Source organism: Protopterus annectens, chromosome 10.part0, assembly GCF_019279795.1.
Source record: "Protopterus annectens isolate FY-2018-M chromosome 10.part0, PAN1.0, whole genome shotgun sequence".
NCBI classification, from domain to species: Eukaryota; Metazoa; Chordata; order Ceratodontiformes; family Protopteridae; genus Protopterus; species Protopterus annectens.
In genome coordinates this window covers 1273326471-1273339999 of record NC_056744.1, presented here as the reverse complement: position 1 = coordinate 1273339999, position 13529 = coordinate 1273326471, and the positions used below count along the sequence as shown (strand labels likewise).

The 13529-nt window shown below is 41.4% G+C and overlaps 1 protein-coding gene across 1 annotated transcript in view; it reads right to left on the bottom strand.

Annotated features, from left to right (window-relative positions):
• Positions 1 to 13529, bottom strand: part of LOC122814267 (oxysterol-binding protein-related protein 8-like) — a 716151-nt gene that overhangs the window by 417897 nt on the left and 284725 nt on the right. The window contains exon 7 of the mRNA XM_044086861.1: positions 3870 to 4024. Coding sequence (XP_043942796.1) covers positions 3870 to 4024 — 155 coding nt within the window. The remainder of the gene's footprint in view (positions 1 to 3869; positions 4025 to 13529) is intronic.

The window sequence follows — 13529 nt, the reverse complement described above, 5'->3', positions numbered from 1 at the left end:
AAGCATCTCTTGTGAAGCTTTTATTTTATTATTTATTAAACTGCGGTGGTGGTGCTGCGGCAGCGTTGTCGCCTCACAGTAAGAAGTTGATTCTCAGCTAGAGCGTCTTCTGTGTGAAGACATGCGTGAATGGGCGTACCTTCGTTAAAGGTTGTGCGACAGGGCTGGCAACTCGGCATGTAAAAATCTACTGCCAATCATTAGCGGACCGGAGTTCTGCTGTAGTGACCCCTAACTGGGAAAAGCCGAAAGACCCAACATTATCCCAAGTGGCTGTGGAGAAGAAGGAGATCATAAATGATCTCACGAGTTATTTTTTTCTGATATCGTTTAACTTATGTTGCCCCAGTCAGCATAAACCTGATGTTGACTTGAAATTTTATTATTCACTTTCCTATATGCTGTTATATAACTGCCAGTTAAATTATTCTATCTTCTGAGCCCAAGATACGTTTTTTATCATTTTCAATTACATTTTTGCAATACATGAAATTTCCATACTGGACGAAGCTAGACAAGTTATCCAAGCTGTACAAGTTTTTCAAAAACAGAAAACTTGTATCAGTTTCTCCTGTGAAATACTTTTCTCACTTTATTTACAGTCCTAGTCCTTGTGTGTGTGTGTGTGTGTGTGTGTGTGTGTGTGTGTGTGTGTGTGTGTGTGTGTGTGTCTGTGTGTAAATTTATAAATGGTTTTCTTTTGACATTCCAACCTCAGGGGTGCACACCAAATTATACCTTTATACTGTGATATTAAAGTAAATAAAAACATAGTAATGAAAAATATAAATCTGCTGCCTCAAGAGAATTTTGAGAAGCCAGATCTCCCATTTGTTGATGTCTCTCCTCTCAGGTTAAAGTATTAAATTTCATACAATATACTCTCCAGCCATGTCAGAAATACCAGTCCTTTAGGCTCAGCCCCAGAAAAATAAACCAAAAAGAGTGTTTTTTAAAGAAAAAGGTTTGTAGGTTCATAGGTGTGTACTAGACTAATGGCCCTGGAGCCTTTACAAGCCTAGCCCACAGGATTACCCTGGCATTGTGCCACCCGACCTTAGTTCCCAGTGCCTCTGTCGAGTAGAGCCACTGGAGTGATCCCTGGGGTGAATTTTCTATTTCCCATCCACTCATCAAGATTTCTCTTGAAGAGGGCCAGTGAGATGCTCTGTTTGACATGTATGGGAAGTCTATTCCATAGCATGGACAATCTCTGGGTTATGAACCTATCCCTCCAGCATGTTCTGTTAATTGTGGTAATTAGGTTGAGGTCTCTGGAGTGTGTGTGGTGCAAAGGGATTGGGATTTCTTTAGATGTAGCATTTCTAACAGAGCTGGGTCACACGTGGCTTTGTAAGTCAAGCAGAGATCACCACTAAGTAGGCAATATGAAACAGAGAATAGTTGGAGTTTTTTTGAGTCTACCCATATAGGGCAAGTGTTTAAGGCCTAGGATCCTCTTTGTGAGGTGCGTTTGTGGCCTCTCCAGTTTTTGCAGGTGTCTAGTGAGGTACATGCCAAATGGGGCATTGTACTCGATGACTGGCCTAATGAGGGAAGAGTAGAGGGAGACAATGACCTCTTTCTTCCTGGGTGCAAAACCCTTAGTAATGAGATGTGCCACATAGAAGCACTTTCTGACCACAGTGGCAGTGTGGTGGTCAAAAGACAGGTTGCTGTCAACTTGTGTTCCCAGATCTCTTATAACGTCTTCTGTGTTCAGTGGACTACCATTGATGTGGTAATTCATGGGAACTGGGTTTTTCCCAAAAGGAATGACAACACATTTTCGGTATTGAGCTTAAGGCCATGGTTCTGACACCAGTTGTTGGCCTCAGTGAGGCCTTTCTGTAGGATGTCAACATCACTTGGGGAGTTAATAATGGCTCCCAACTTGCAATCATCTGCAAGCATTGTCAGCCAGAGTCATGTTGGCTTGGACTTCTGAGAAGTAGATACCAAACAGGAAAGGACCCAGGACCGATCCCTGTGGGACTCCGCTCATGACTGCTCAGCAGTCTGACTTGGAGTCAGCTACTTTCACACTGTGGGTTCTATCTGTGAGCCAGTTAGCAACCCACCTAGTGATATAGGGGTTGATGCCTAGCTTAGTGAGTTTTCTATGATTCCTGATTGGGGAATGGTATCAAAGGCCTTGGCCAGATCAAGGTAGGCTGTATGAACCACCTTGCCTTCATCCACAGCTCTGGTAACTGACTCAAAGAAGTCGACCAAGTTGAGCAGGGATGATCTACCCTTCACGAAACCAAACTGTGTGGCATCCAGAGTTTGGAGATTCCCTATATCCTTGTTTATTAGGTCCATGATGATGCATTCCATAGCTTTGCATATCAGACTTGTCAGGCTAATGGGGCGATAGTTCTGTAGTCACTCCTCCTTTGTGGAAGGGATGACTGCAGCAGTGCATCATTTGGTAGGGACAAAGCTTGAGATGAGGCTGTGACTGAACAGGGCACACAGGTGAGGTGCCAGTTCACTCTGTAGTTCATGTACAACACAGCCAGGGATATTGTCAGGTCCTGCAGAAGCTGTATTCTTGGCCTTGGACAGTGCTGTTTTAATCTGTGCAGCAGTAATACTGGGTGCCAGTCAATCTACTGGTATTGTGATTGGTTCTTGGGGGGGAGAGGGATAAAGCTGGCACTGAATCTGTATATTGGCAATATCTGTTGGCTCTGTATAGGAGGTACCATTGTGCAGTAGCTCAGAGCAAATCTGGGTATTACTGTGGAGATTCTTTACATGACTATAGAAGGCCTTGTGGTTGTTTTTACTATCTGCTGCAATTCTGTTTTCATAGCTAGCTTTAGAGGATTTGATGAGCGAGCTCAACTTTTTGTTGAGGCTGATAAGGGAATTTTTCCAGTCTTGGGACTTCACCTTATTCTGCATCAGTTTCCTCCTTCTGTTGTAGAGTTTGTTTATGGCAGGAGACCACCAGATTGTCTTCCCTTTTTTGGAGGAGACCTTCTTGGTTCTATTGAGTATGGTGAGATCCATGCATTTGTGTACATGTTCGCACAGTGCACTGGTGTATGATTCGGCGGTCATGCAACTATTCTCCATTTGCATGAGTGCCGTGAAGTTAGCCACCTCTGTTTTTAGGAGCCCAAAGTTAGTTTTGGAGAACTATTTCATGGTGGTACATGAGTAGTTTTACCAATTAATGGAGGGGTAGTTGAAGTTGCCCAGTATGAGAGTGTTAGCTTGGACCCTAATATTCTCCAGGGTGCTTAGAAACATGGAGTGTGAGTCTTGGGACATGGTTGGGGACCTATAACAGGCTACAACCTGAATCGCTGTCTTACCCAATGTTAGCTGCACCTGAAGTATCTCTGATGCATTATGTTGGGCTACTAGTCTGTAGCTGTGCGCAGTCTGTTTTTACTAAAGACAGAACTGCAACCTAAAATGAAGTAAAACTGCAAATAATCTGCCCTTACAGTCCCTGATTAACCAACAAATATTACCAAGCTGTAAGACTTTAATCACAGATAAACAATTGACTTTCATGTGGAAAAAAAAAATCTAAAATGACCTGATAATGGAAGTTTCAGAACAGTTCTGAATAACTGCCCTTGGGATTCTAAATTCTCCTATATTCAATCTCCTCCAAGGGAGAAAATCCAATATTCATAGTACAGCAGATAAGGATCTGGAATGTGGCAGTTATATCACAAACATAATCATAATTTGGCTTACACTTCTTAAGTATAGCAGAAAAAGGCAAAGCATTTTTATGAACAGTAAGAGTCTAAGTACATCAATTAGCTTGTTTTTTTTTTTTGTAACTCTTAGTAATAAAAATTGATGCTCACAGTATGAAGTAAGAAGTAAAGTTCACTTACTTTGAAAGAAAATCTGCATGACAGTAGAAGTCAGACAGTACCTCTAAGAATGATCGAGGTTCTAAGAGGATTGTAGGTATTACAATCTTGGACAAATCCATTCCAGGGTGAATTTGCTTTAGTAGCATCTGGATTAGCTGAGATGTTTTACCAATCTGTAACCAAAAGTTATAAAAAGAGTTAGAACACTGCCCCAACAGTGCAATGACAAAATATAATAAAGTATTAATACCAAAGCAGTAGTGAAGTTGTCTTTCTTCCTATAAAACTTGCAAATGGTATCAAATATATATCCACAAGTTATTAAAATATAACAATACCAACCAACATTCTTAGGCTTGGAACACTCTTATTATACAATGCCCCCCCCCATTAATATTCCAAAATGTGCATGCTTATTGGTCAGCATGCCCGTTGTAAGTCAGACTTATACTAATGGAAAAAGGTCCGGTCGCCCGGACGTTTTCCATTCGTATAAGTCTTGATTTTTTGGTGGTTTTGGTAGCAACGGAGAACGGAAGAGCTCCATTCCTGTAATCTTGCTATGTTAAACTCGTTTAACATAGCGAGATATCTTAAAAAAAAAGGCAATGGAGATCTTCCTTTCTCCGTTGCTTTTTTTAAAGATATCTCGCTATGTTAAACTCGTTTAACATAGCGAGACAGCTTTAAAAAAGGGAACGAAGCTCTTCCTTTCTCCGTTGTTGTTTTTAAAGCTATCTTGCTATGTTAAATTCTTTTAACATAGCGAGACACATTTAAAAAAGCAACGGAGATCTTTCTTTTTCCGTTGCTTCCACACACAGCTCCGATGTCCTGGGTAAGCATACGCATGCGCAGTACATCAGAACTGCCGCAGAATACCGGACAGCTGCAGAAGGGCAGCACGGAGGCATTATACAATGCCATTATTTAAGAAAAGTAAGTATTTTTTTCTTAAATAATGTCACTGTATAATAGCAATAACCCACTTCTGGGTGTGGGTAATGCTGGATTTACCCACAGTTGTCTTTGTTTGGCCACTCGGGCTTCGCCTCGTGACCAAACCACACCAACCATGGGTAAATCCAGCATTACCCACACCCAGGCGTGGGTTATTGCTTAAATAACAGCCATTTTTGATAAGCTATATATATTGGTCTTGTTCCTCAGAAATCACCCAGAAAAATGGTTTGTGGAGTCCTCTTGCCAATAATAATAATGGTAAACATTAAAACTAAAAATGCAAACAAGATGTGGATATCAATAACTACTTATACCGAGAAAAGGTGAAAGTTTCAGCCAATGGCCTGAATATACTCATAACCATCAGTCTGCATGCAATTTTTCCTGGTCTTAGAATGGTTGGAAAAGTCCACAGTTTTATAAATTGGAACAATAACAGTCAAGTGATCATGACCATAAGATGCTTAACTATATGCAGCTTTTAAGAAGGCACATATAAAAGTTCTTGCCATCCTTTATCAGTAGTTAATAGTGCCCACCTCCCAAATCAAGTATGGTCATAAGTGATAACCTTGGTTTAAATTTATATCTCTCCATACAGAAATCAAGATAATACTTTACTTGACCTGTAATGATAACTTATTCCAAAGGCTGGAAAGCATTGAGTTAGGAACATATCCCTCCTGTAAATCTTGTTTATTTGTTGGAGTAAATTCAGGTGCCTAGTATGGGTGTTTGTAAAGCCACTGGCTTTGGAAAGAAATAGAAGGCCAACAAGGATTGGTCTTTCAAGGCTTTAAAAATGGGACACAGTTGAGCTCAGTGCAGCCAATAGGCTACTGAGTGTAGTGAGGGTTGTGGTAATCTATTGGGATAATGAAGTATTTAAAACTTTTATTTATTTATTTTTCTTTTTTTTTTGTTGTTAAAATTTCCAGTTCCAGTCAAGCAATGTGCTTGGAAAGAATATAGTTAAGCTGAAGACTCCACGTGGGCCAGCAGAGTAATCCAGGCTGCAGAGAGCTGAATTTTATCCCTTCTGTGATACTAAGTAACATTTTTGTTGCTTTCCACATCTGAATACCTAGCAACTGTATTTCGCCTGCCTTTCTGTTACATTGAAGCTGTTTTTACTGCATTTAACTTAATATTGCACTTGGAATCCTTGTTTGTTACTATTTGACTGTATTTGTAGCAAATTCTTCTGTGTAAGCTGTAGTAGCTGATTCATAGCATTTATAAGTGTTTGCTGTACCTGTTTCTGCCTGTTTTCTGAAAAAAAAAAATCTCTTGTTTTTCCTGCTTTACTAGTTTAGTCCAGTTTCAGAGTTGCTGATTCCTGGGCTTTGGTTGTAGTTCCTGTGTACTGTTTCCTTGCCTTATTTGGGGAAGGAAGCTACCTTGCTTACCAGTGGGAGTGGGAAGCATTGAGCTGCCTTTGTCCAGTTTTGTGAGGTTTCAGCCAGTAACTAGTAGTTTATTGGTCGTTTTGGGCCAGTTTCTAGCTTTTCCAGCCCCTGGTATAAAACTTTCAGCTTGTACCTACTCAGCACAGACTCCACGTGGGCCAGCAGAGTAATCCAGGCTGCAGAGAGCTGAATAAGCGACTTTTCTTGATACTAAGTATATTTTTGTTGCTTTCCACATCTGAATACCTAGCAACTGTATTTCGCCTGCCTTTCTGTTACATTGAAGCTGTTTTACTGCATTTAACTTAATATTGCACTTGGAATCCTTGTTTGTTACTATTTGACTGTATTTGTAGCAAATTCTTCTGTGTAAGCTGTAGTAGCTGATTCATAGCATTTATAAGTGTTTGCTGTACCTGTTTCTGCCTGTTTTGTGAAAAAAAAAGAAAAAATATCTCTTGTTTTTCCTGCTTTACTAGTTTAGTCCAGTTTCAGAGTTGCTGATTCCTGGGCTTTGGTTGTAGTTCCTGTGTACTGTTTCCTTGCCTTATTTGGGGAAGGAAGCTACCTTGCTTTCCTGCTTTACTAGTTTAGTCCAGTTTCAGAGTTGCTGATTCCTGGGCTTTGGTTGTAGTTCCTGTGTACTGTTTCCTTGCCTTATCTGGGGAAGGAAGCTACCTTGCTTACCAGTGGGAGTGGGAAGCATTGAGCTGCCTTTGTCCAGTTTTGTGAGGTTTCAGCCAGTAACTAGTAGTTTATTGGTCGTTTTGGGCCAGTTTCTAGCTTTTCCAGCCCCTGGTATAAAACTTTCAGCTTGTGCCTACTCAGCACAGACTCCATGGCAGACAGAAGAGTAATCCAGGCTGCAGAGAGCTGTATAAGCGACTTTTCTTAATAGCAAGTATATTTTTGTTGCTTTCCACATCTGAATACCTAGCAACTGTATTTCGCCTGCCTTTCTGTTACATTGAAGCTGTTTTACTGCATTTAACTTAATATTGCACTTGGAATCCTTGTTTGTTACTATTTGACTGTATTTGTAGTAAATTCTTCTGTGTAAGCTGTAGTAGCTGATTCATAGCATTTATAAGTGTTTGCTGTACCTGTTTCTGCCTGTTTTGTGAAAAAAAAAAAAAAAGAAAAATATCTCTTGTTTTTCCTGCTTTACTAGTTTAGTCCAGTTTCAGAGTTGCTGATTCCTGGGCTTTGGTTGTAGTTCCTGTGTACTGTTTCCTTGCCTTATTTGGGAAGGAAGCTACCTTGCTTTCCTGCTTTACTAGTTTAGTCCAGTTTCAGAGTTGCTGATTCCTGGGCTTTGGTTGTAGTTCCTGTGTACTGTTTCCTTGCCTTATTTGGGGAAGGGAAGCTACCTTGCTTACCAGTGGGAGTGGGAAGCATTGAGCTGCCTTTGTCCAGTTTTGTGAGGTTTCAGCCAGTAACTAGTAGTTTATTGGTCGTTTTGGGCCAGTTTCTAGCTTTTCCAGCCCCTGTATAAAAAAGCGCTACTAAACGCGCAGCGCGATTTAAGAGCTGCCACTGTTGCACACTAGGGCAGTGCCGGTTAAGCAGGTTTAAACTATTCGGGCTACCTAAAGTCCACTCTTCAAATTTTCCCTTAAAACTACCTTCCTCGAACTATACTACTGATCATATCCCTATAACTAAAAAGATCAACTCTACTTGACTCCAAGTAGACTATTCTCTATCTATTAAACCTAGCACTTGCTCCTACAGTACTTATTACCTTGTTACGGCACTCTTGTCATAGATAGTAGCAACCCCCATTTCTTTTTAAAGTTTTTGTCTACCCTTCTAGCATGTCGAGGGATCAGTTGCTAGTGTCCTCTCCTGCTCAGCTGGTGAACCTGGGAATATTGAGGCAATGTTTCAATTGCCTCATGTACACAGACAACCCTTTCCTCCTCCCACAAAACACAAATACATGCGAGAGATGCAACTATACGGCCAAACTGGAGGCTGAGCTCTCTCAACATAGGACTGGCAAGACCAGTCAGGAGGAGAAGGTTGCCACACACACTATAGACCCAGTCTCACATAGTACCATTACAACCTCAAATCATACACATAAACACACAAAGACATACTCGGAGGCTCTGATCAAAAATCTACCAAAACAGCAGAGGCCACCAAAGCAGACACCCAAACAACCACCACCTCAGAACACAACACCCGCAACACATAGACCTCACAGTCAGAGTGCCAAACAGTCACAGCCCTTAAGGCCAAACACAATGCCAGACACACTAGTCATTGGTGACTCCATAGTCAGACACACTGATGTCCCGCTCACCAGACTGAGTAAGGAGAAGGTCACAGTAAGCTGCCTGTCGGGCTAGAATCCGCCACATAACGCAAGCACTCACGTCTCTCAACAACAGGTACAAATATGACTCGATGATTGTCGAGGCTGGTGTAAACGACCTGGAGCGTACCTCCCTTGGACTACATGAAAAGAGACATTGAGGAGCTCTCTGATTATGTAGCCCAGGCAGGTATGACCCTGACCTTGAGCAGTATCCTACCTTCACCAAGAATGATGCCACAATACAGAGATAAGATGATCAGCTTTAACAATTGGCTTAAACACTGGTGTCATTCAAAGGGGATCCAGTATCTGTCTGCCTGGGATGACATGCTGGACAAGCCACGCTGCCCGCAAGGGGACGCTTGCACCTGTCACCCTGGGATTCGGATATTGGCAAAGGCTCTTGCCACCCCATAGTGCCTTTTTAGGCAAGGCTCAAATTCTAAACCTACCACCCTAGAACACAAAAAAGAAAAAACTAAGGGTAATGCTGCTCAATGCCAGAAGTCTAAATCTCAAAATGCACTCGAGGCCCTTCTCAGTATGGAGAACATCGATGTCTGTGCTGTGACAGAAACCTGGTTCAAGGCTCCTGAGAGCACCCCAGCTATCAGGTTTTACCTCATATCATGCCCAAAATCCGGACAATACCAAGAAAGGAGGGGGTATCCATATTCATCAAGGACACCCACACCTCAAGACTGGTTGCATCGGAGACCATCCAGGTGCAATTAACCATAGGCAAGACTGCTCTGCAAATTGTAGCATGTTACAGGCCACCCTCACAAACTCAGGAAACTCACATGGCCTTCCTGAAAACACTAGAGGGATAAATGTATCACCAAACACCATCATACTAGGTGACTTCAATTACCCTAATATAGACTGGGAACACTACTCAAGCCCAAACACCCTAGCCCAAAAGTTCCTGGAATTCATAAACTCAAATGCCATGGAACAACTAGTCACCATCCCCACAAGAGGAGATAACATACTTGATCTCATCATCACGAACATGGGAGCACAATGTTCAACCCTCACTGGTGAGATCAGATCACAAACTAATCTCGCTGGAGGTCCTCATCCCACCCCACCTGAAATAAAAAGACCACAGTAAAGAACTTCTCAAAGCCGACTTCACACTTCAAGACTAGTGTGGTCTCCTTTCAGGCCCCGTGGAAAACAATACTCAAGCCGCTGAATCACTTACAAACGCCTTCTACCAGCACCTGCAGGACTGCATGGATAAGGCAATCCCAAGCAAAACAAAGACTCTTTGTACCAAAGGCAAGCCCAGTCTGGTGGACCCCAGCCATAAACAAACTCTACAACAAAGGAGGAAGCTACTACAAGATAGAGCAAAATCCTTAAAGGTAAGACACCCTTGATCACTATAAGTAAAAACTAAGAGCTCTCATAAAATCATCCAAAGCAAATTTCGAGAGAAAAATAGCTAAAGACTCAAAAGACAATCATAAGGCCTTCTTTAGCTATGTTAGAAACCTAGGAGGAAACTCCCAGATATGCTCAGAACTAGTTCAAAATGATGTGAAGATTACTGATCCTACAGACATTGCCAACATACTGGCTGACAGGTTCAGTGCAAACTTCTCCCCTCCCCAAAGGAGAGATATCTATACCAAATGAGTGCAGCCCCAAACATCTCCAGCCCAAGTGAGAACTGCTCTCCAAAGCAAAAACACAGCATCCATGGGACCCGATGGTGTCCCCGGCTGTGTGCTCCACGAACTCAATGAGGAATTAAACCCACAGCTAGGACAGCTGTTTAATCAAAGTCTTACCTCTGGATACGTGCCAGGGGGTGCGCACTGCAACTGTGGTCCCACTTCACAAAGGCGGTGCCTCCACAGACCCTGGAAATTACCGCCCATTAGCTTGACAAGCCTTATCTGCAAAGCCATGGAGAGGATCATAATGGACCTCATAAATAAAGACATAGGGAATTTGCAGACTTTGGATCCAACCCAGTTTGGCTTTGTCAAAGGCAGATCATGCCTTTTAAACTTGGTTGACTTTTTGAAACAGTCACCAAAGCCATTGATGAGGGAAAGGCAGTCCATACAGCCTACCTCGATCTGGCTAAGGCCTTCGATACAATACCCCACTCGGGTATCATTGAAAAACTCATCAGCTTAAATGTTAACCCATACATCACAAGATGGGTTGCAAACTGGCTGAGTGACAGAACCCACAGGGTCAGAGTTGCTGGCGCCATGTCAGACTCAAAGCCTGTCACAAGTGGTGTCCCACAGGGCTCAGTCCTGGGCCCCTCTTGTTTGGCATCTACTTTTCAGTACAAGCAAACACAGGAGGGTTATGGCTGACAAAGTTTGCAGATGACTGCAAACTGGGCGCATAGTAAGAAACACATCTGACACAGATATCCTTCAGAAGGGTCTCACAGAAACGGATAACTGGTGCCAGAGCCACGCCTAAAAGTTAAATGCCAAAAATGCATAGTCATACCCTTCGGGAAAAACAAGGTTACCCCTAGCTACCAAATAGGTGGCAATCCACTGAGCACAGAAGAAGTTATCAGGGACCTGGGGACCCAGGTTGATAGTAGTCTGTCATTCGACACCCATGTAGCTAAAGTAGTTAGGAAGTCCTTCTACATTGCCCACCTTATCATGAAGGGATTCTCATCTAGATCAAGGGAGGTCATAGTCTCCCTTTACTCATCACTCATCAGACCAATGATTGAGTACAATGCCCCATTCGGAATGTATCTGACCCGACACTTGCAGCAGCTGGAGAGGCCACAAAGTTCCTCACCAAAAGGATAAAGGGTCTCAAAATCTGTCCTATGCTGCCCAACTGAAAGAACTCCAGCTCTATTCAGTCGCTTGCTCAGAGGTGACCTTTGCCTAACATACAAGGCCATGTCAAACCCAGATTTGATGAATATGCTTCACCTCAAAAATCTAGATCCATCAGAGCCACAAGGAGACTTAAACCTCCTATTAATACGACGTGCTGGAGAGATAGATTCATCACCCAAAGACTCCCTATGCTGTGGAACAAAATCCCGGTACATGTGAGGCAGAGCACCTCGCTGGCCTTGTTCAAGAGAAATCTTGACCAATGGATGGGAGATCGCAGATATACCCCAGGAATTACCTCAGTGTCACTGCTCGACAGAGGCACAGGAAAATAATGGGTATAGTTCCCCATACTAAAGGGGTGGCGTAAGCCACAAAACAATGGGCTAGGCTTATAAATGCCCTCGGGCAGATAGCCTAGTATGAACCTATGAAACTATGAACCTAAGATATTCCCTTGGAAATTAACTGGGCCGGATAATGACCAACTAGTTTAACCACTGGGCCAAGTAGATTCATTTATGAATGCACATCACAGTCACCAAAGATCTGGAAGATAAAGAGCACCAGGGAGCAGCAATATATTATGATAATCTTTACTCTTTCTGTGGTATTAAAAAGGGTGACTAAAACACAGCTTTTTTCTATATTTAATTTAAAAGCAGGGCAGTTTACTATGTTTCTAGAAGAAAACAAAATCATAATAATTTTAAAAGCCTGAATTTAGCCTATGTATCCTTGAAATATATATGATAATTTTCAAAGGACAGTTATTATTTCCTAACTTTCACAGAAGTAAAGCTAACTGTCAAGGATAGATCACGTAGCTGTGTGTTGGAAAATTTTGCTGAAATACTGTAAGCAGACTTTCTTATAACCAAAGTAAAAGAAGCTGAGAAATCCATACTTCTAAAATAATAATTTCTTTTAATGTACATGTGAAATCTTTGCCCAGTTAGCATGAATACTACAAGAAAAGAAAAGAAAACCTCAACCAGAGAATACAATTTTCCAAAACACAAAACACCCTGGGTATTATTAACTAATTAAGAAGAAACTGTGACATCCTGTTGATTCACAGGAAATAATTATGTAGTGTCCATCCTCTGCAATTTATTTTATATATATATATATATATATATATATATATATATATATATATATATATATTTCACTTTAGAAAGTAAGTATTGGAAACTTAAACACTCCCACTAAGACAGTAGGTGAAATCTGACTGAAGTGGAGGAAAGGGTACAAAAGAGGGTAGGCATCATGAGAATCTACAGTGCATTTGCATAAAGGACATTTACAGAGGTTAGAATTACTTACATTGAAGGACATACTATATAGAGAAAAATAAGACGGCTAAAGGCAGAACATCTGACTGAGATTTACAAATGACAGACATTGAAGGAAAGGCTGTTATTTGGAAACTTTATGTAGGCCATATAATAAAAATTTCAGGAAGAGAGTGACAGGAGTCCGGAATGCATCTCACTCCAAAACAGAACAAAAATATAAGAAAATGCTGAATCCAAACTATAATTTCATACATGGAGATGAGACTTAGACAACTTTGAAAGGACATCAGAGGACTGATCCCAGACAATCCAATTCAGCCACAGCCTGACAGGACAGAGATGCTACTATTGAGAACAACAATATAACAAAACAATACAAATTTCTACTTTACAAATAATCTTAACAAAATCAGGAACCAGCATTCACTGGACAAGCTGCAGAGAACAGCACATATGAACTATTGTACAAAGTGTATAATGGTAATATATACAATGCAAACACAGAAACTCTCATGCATATCATCAGAATCAATCTAGACATACTAAATGCATGAAAAGTACTGTAAAATATAAATACTATGAATCCAAAAGGTAGAAAAATGTTGATTTATAAAAAATACACTGTGTGAACTTGTGAAATATGACACTTAACTACAAGGCAGATAAAAAGCATATTTAGATAATGTGAGGCTAGGGAAGGCAGGCCGGCGCGGTTGTGCGCATAGCGCAGCGCCGGTTAAACAAGGTTAAACTTCTTCTGGCTCTGCCAAGTCTGCTCTTCAAATTTTCCCTTAAGGAAGCTCTACTCTTAGTATAATCAGACTACTCGCTATATT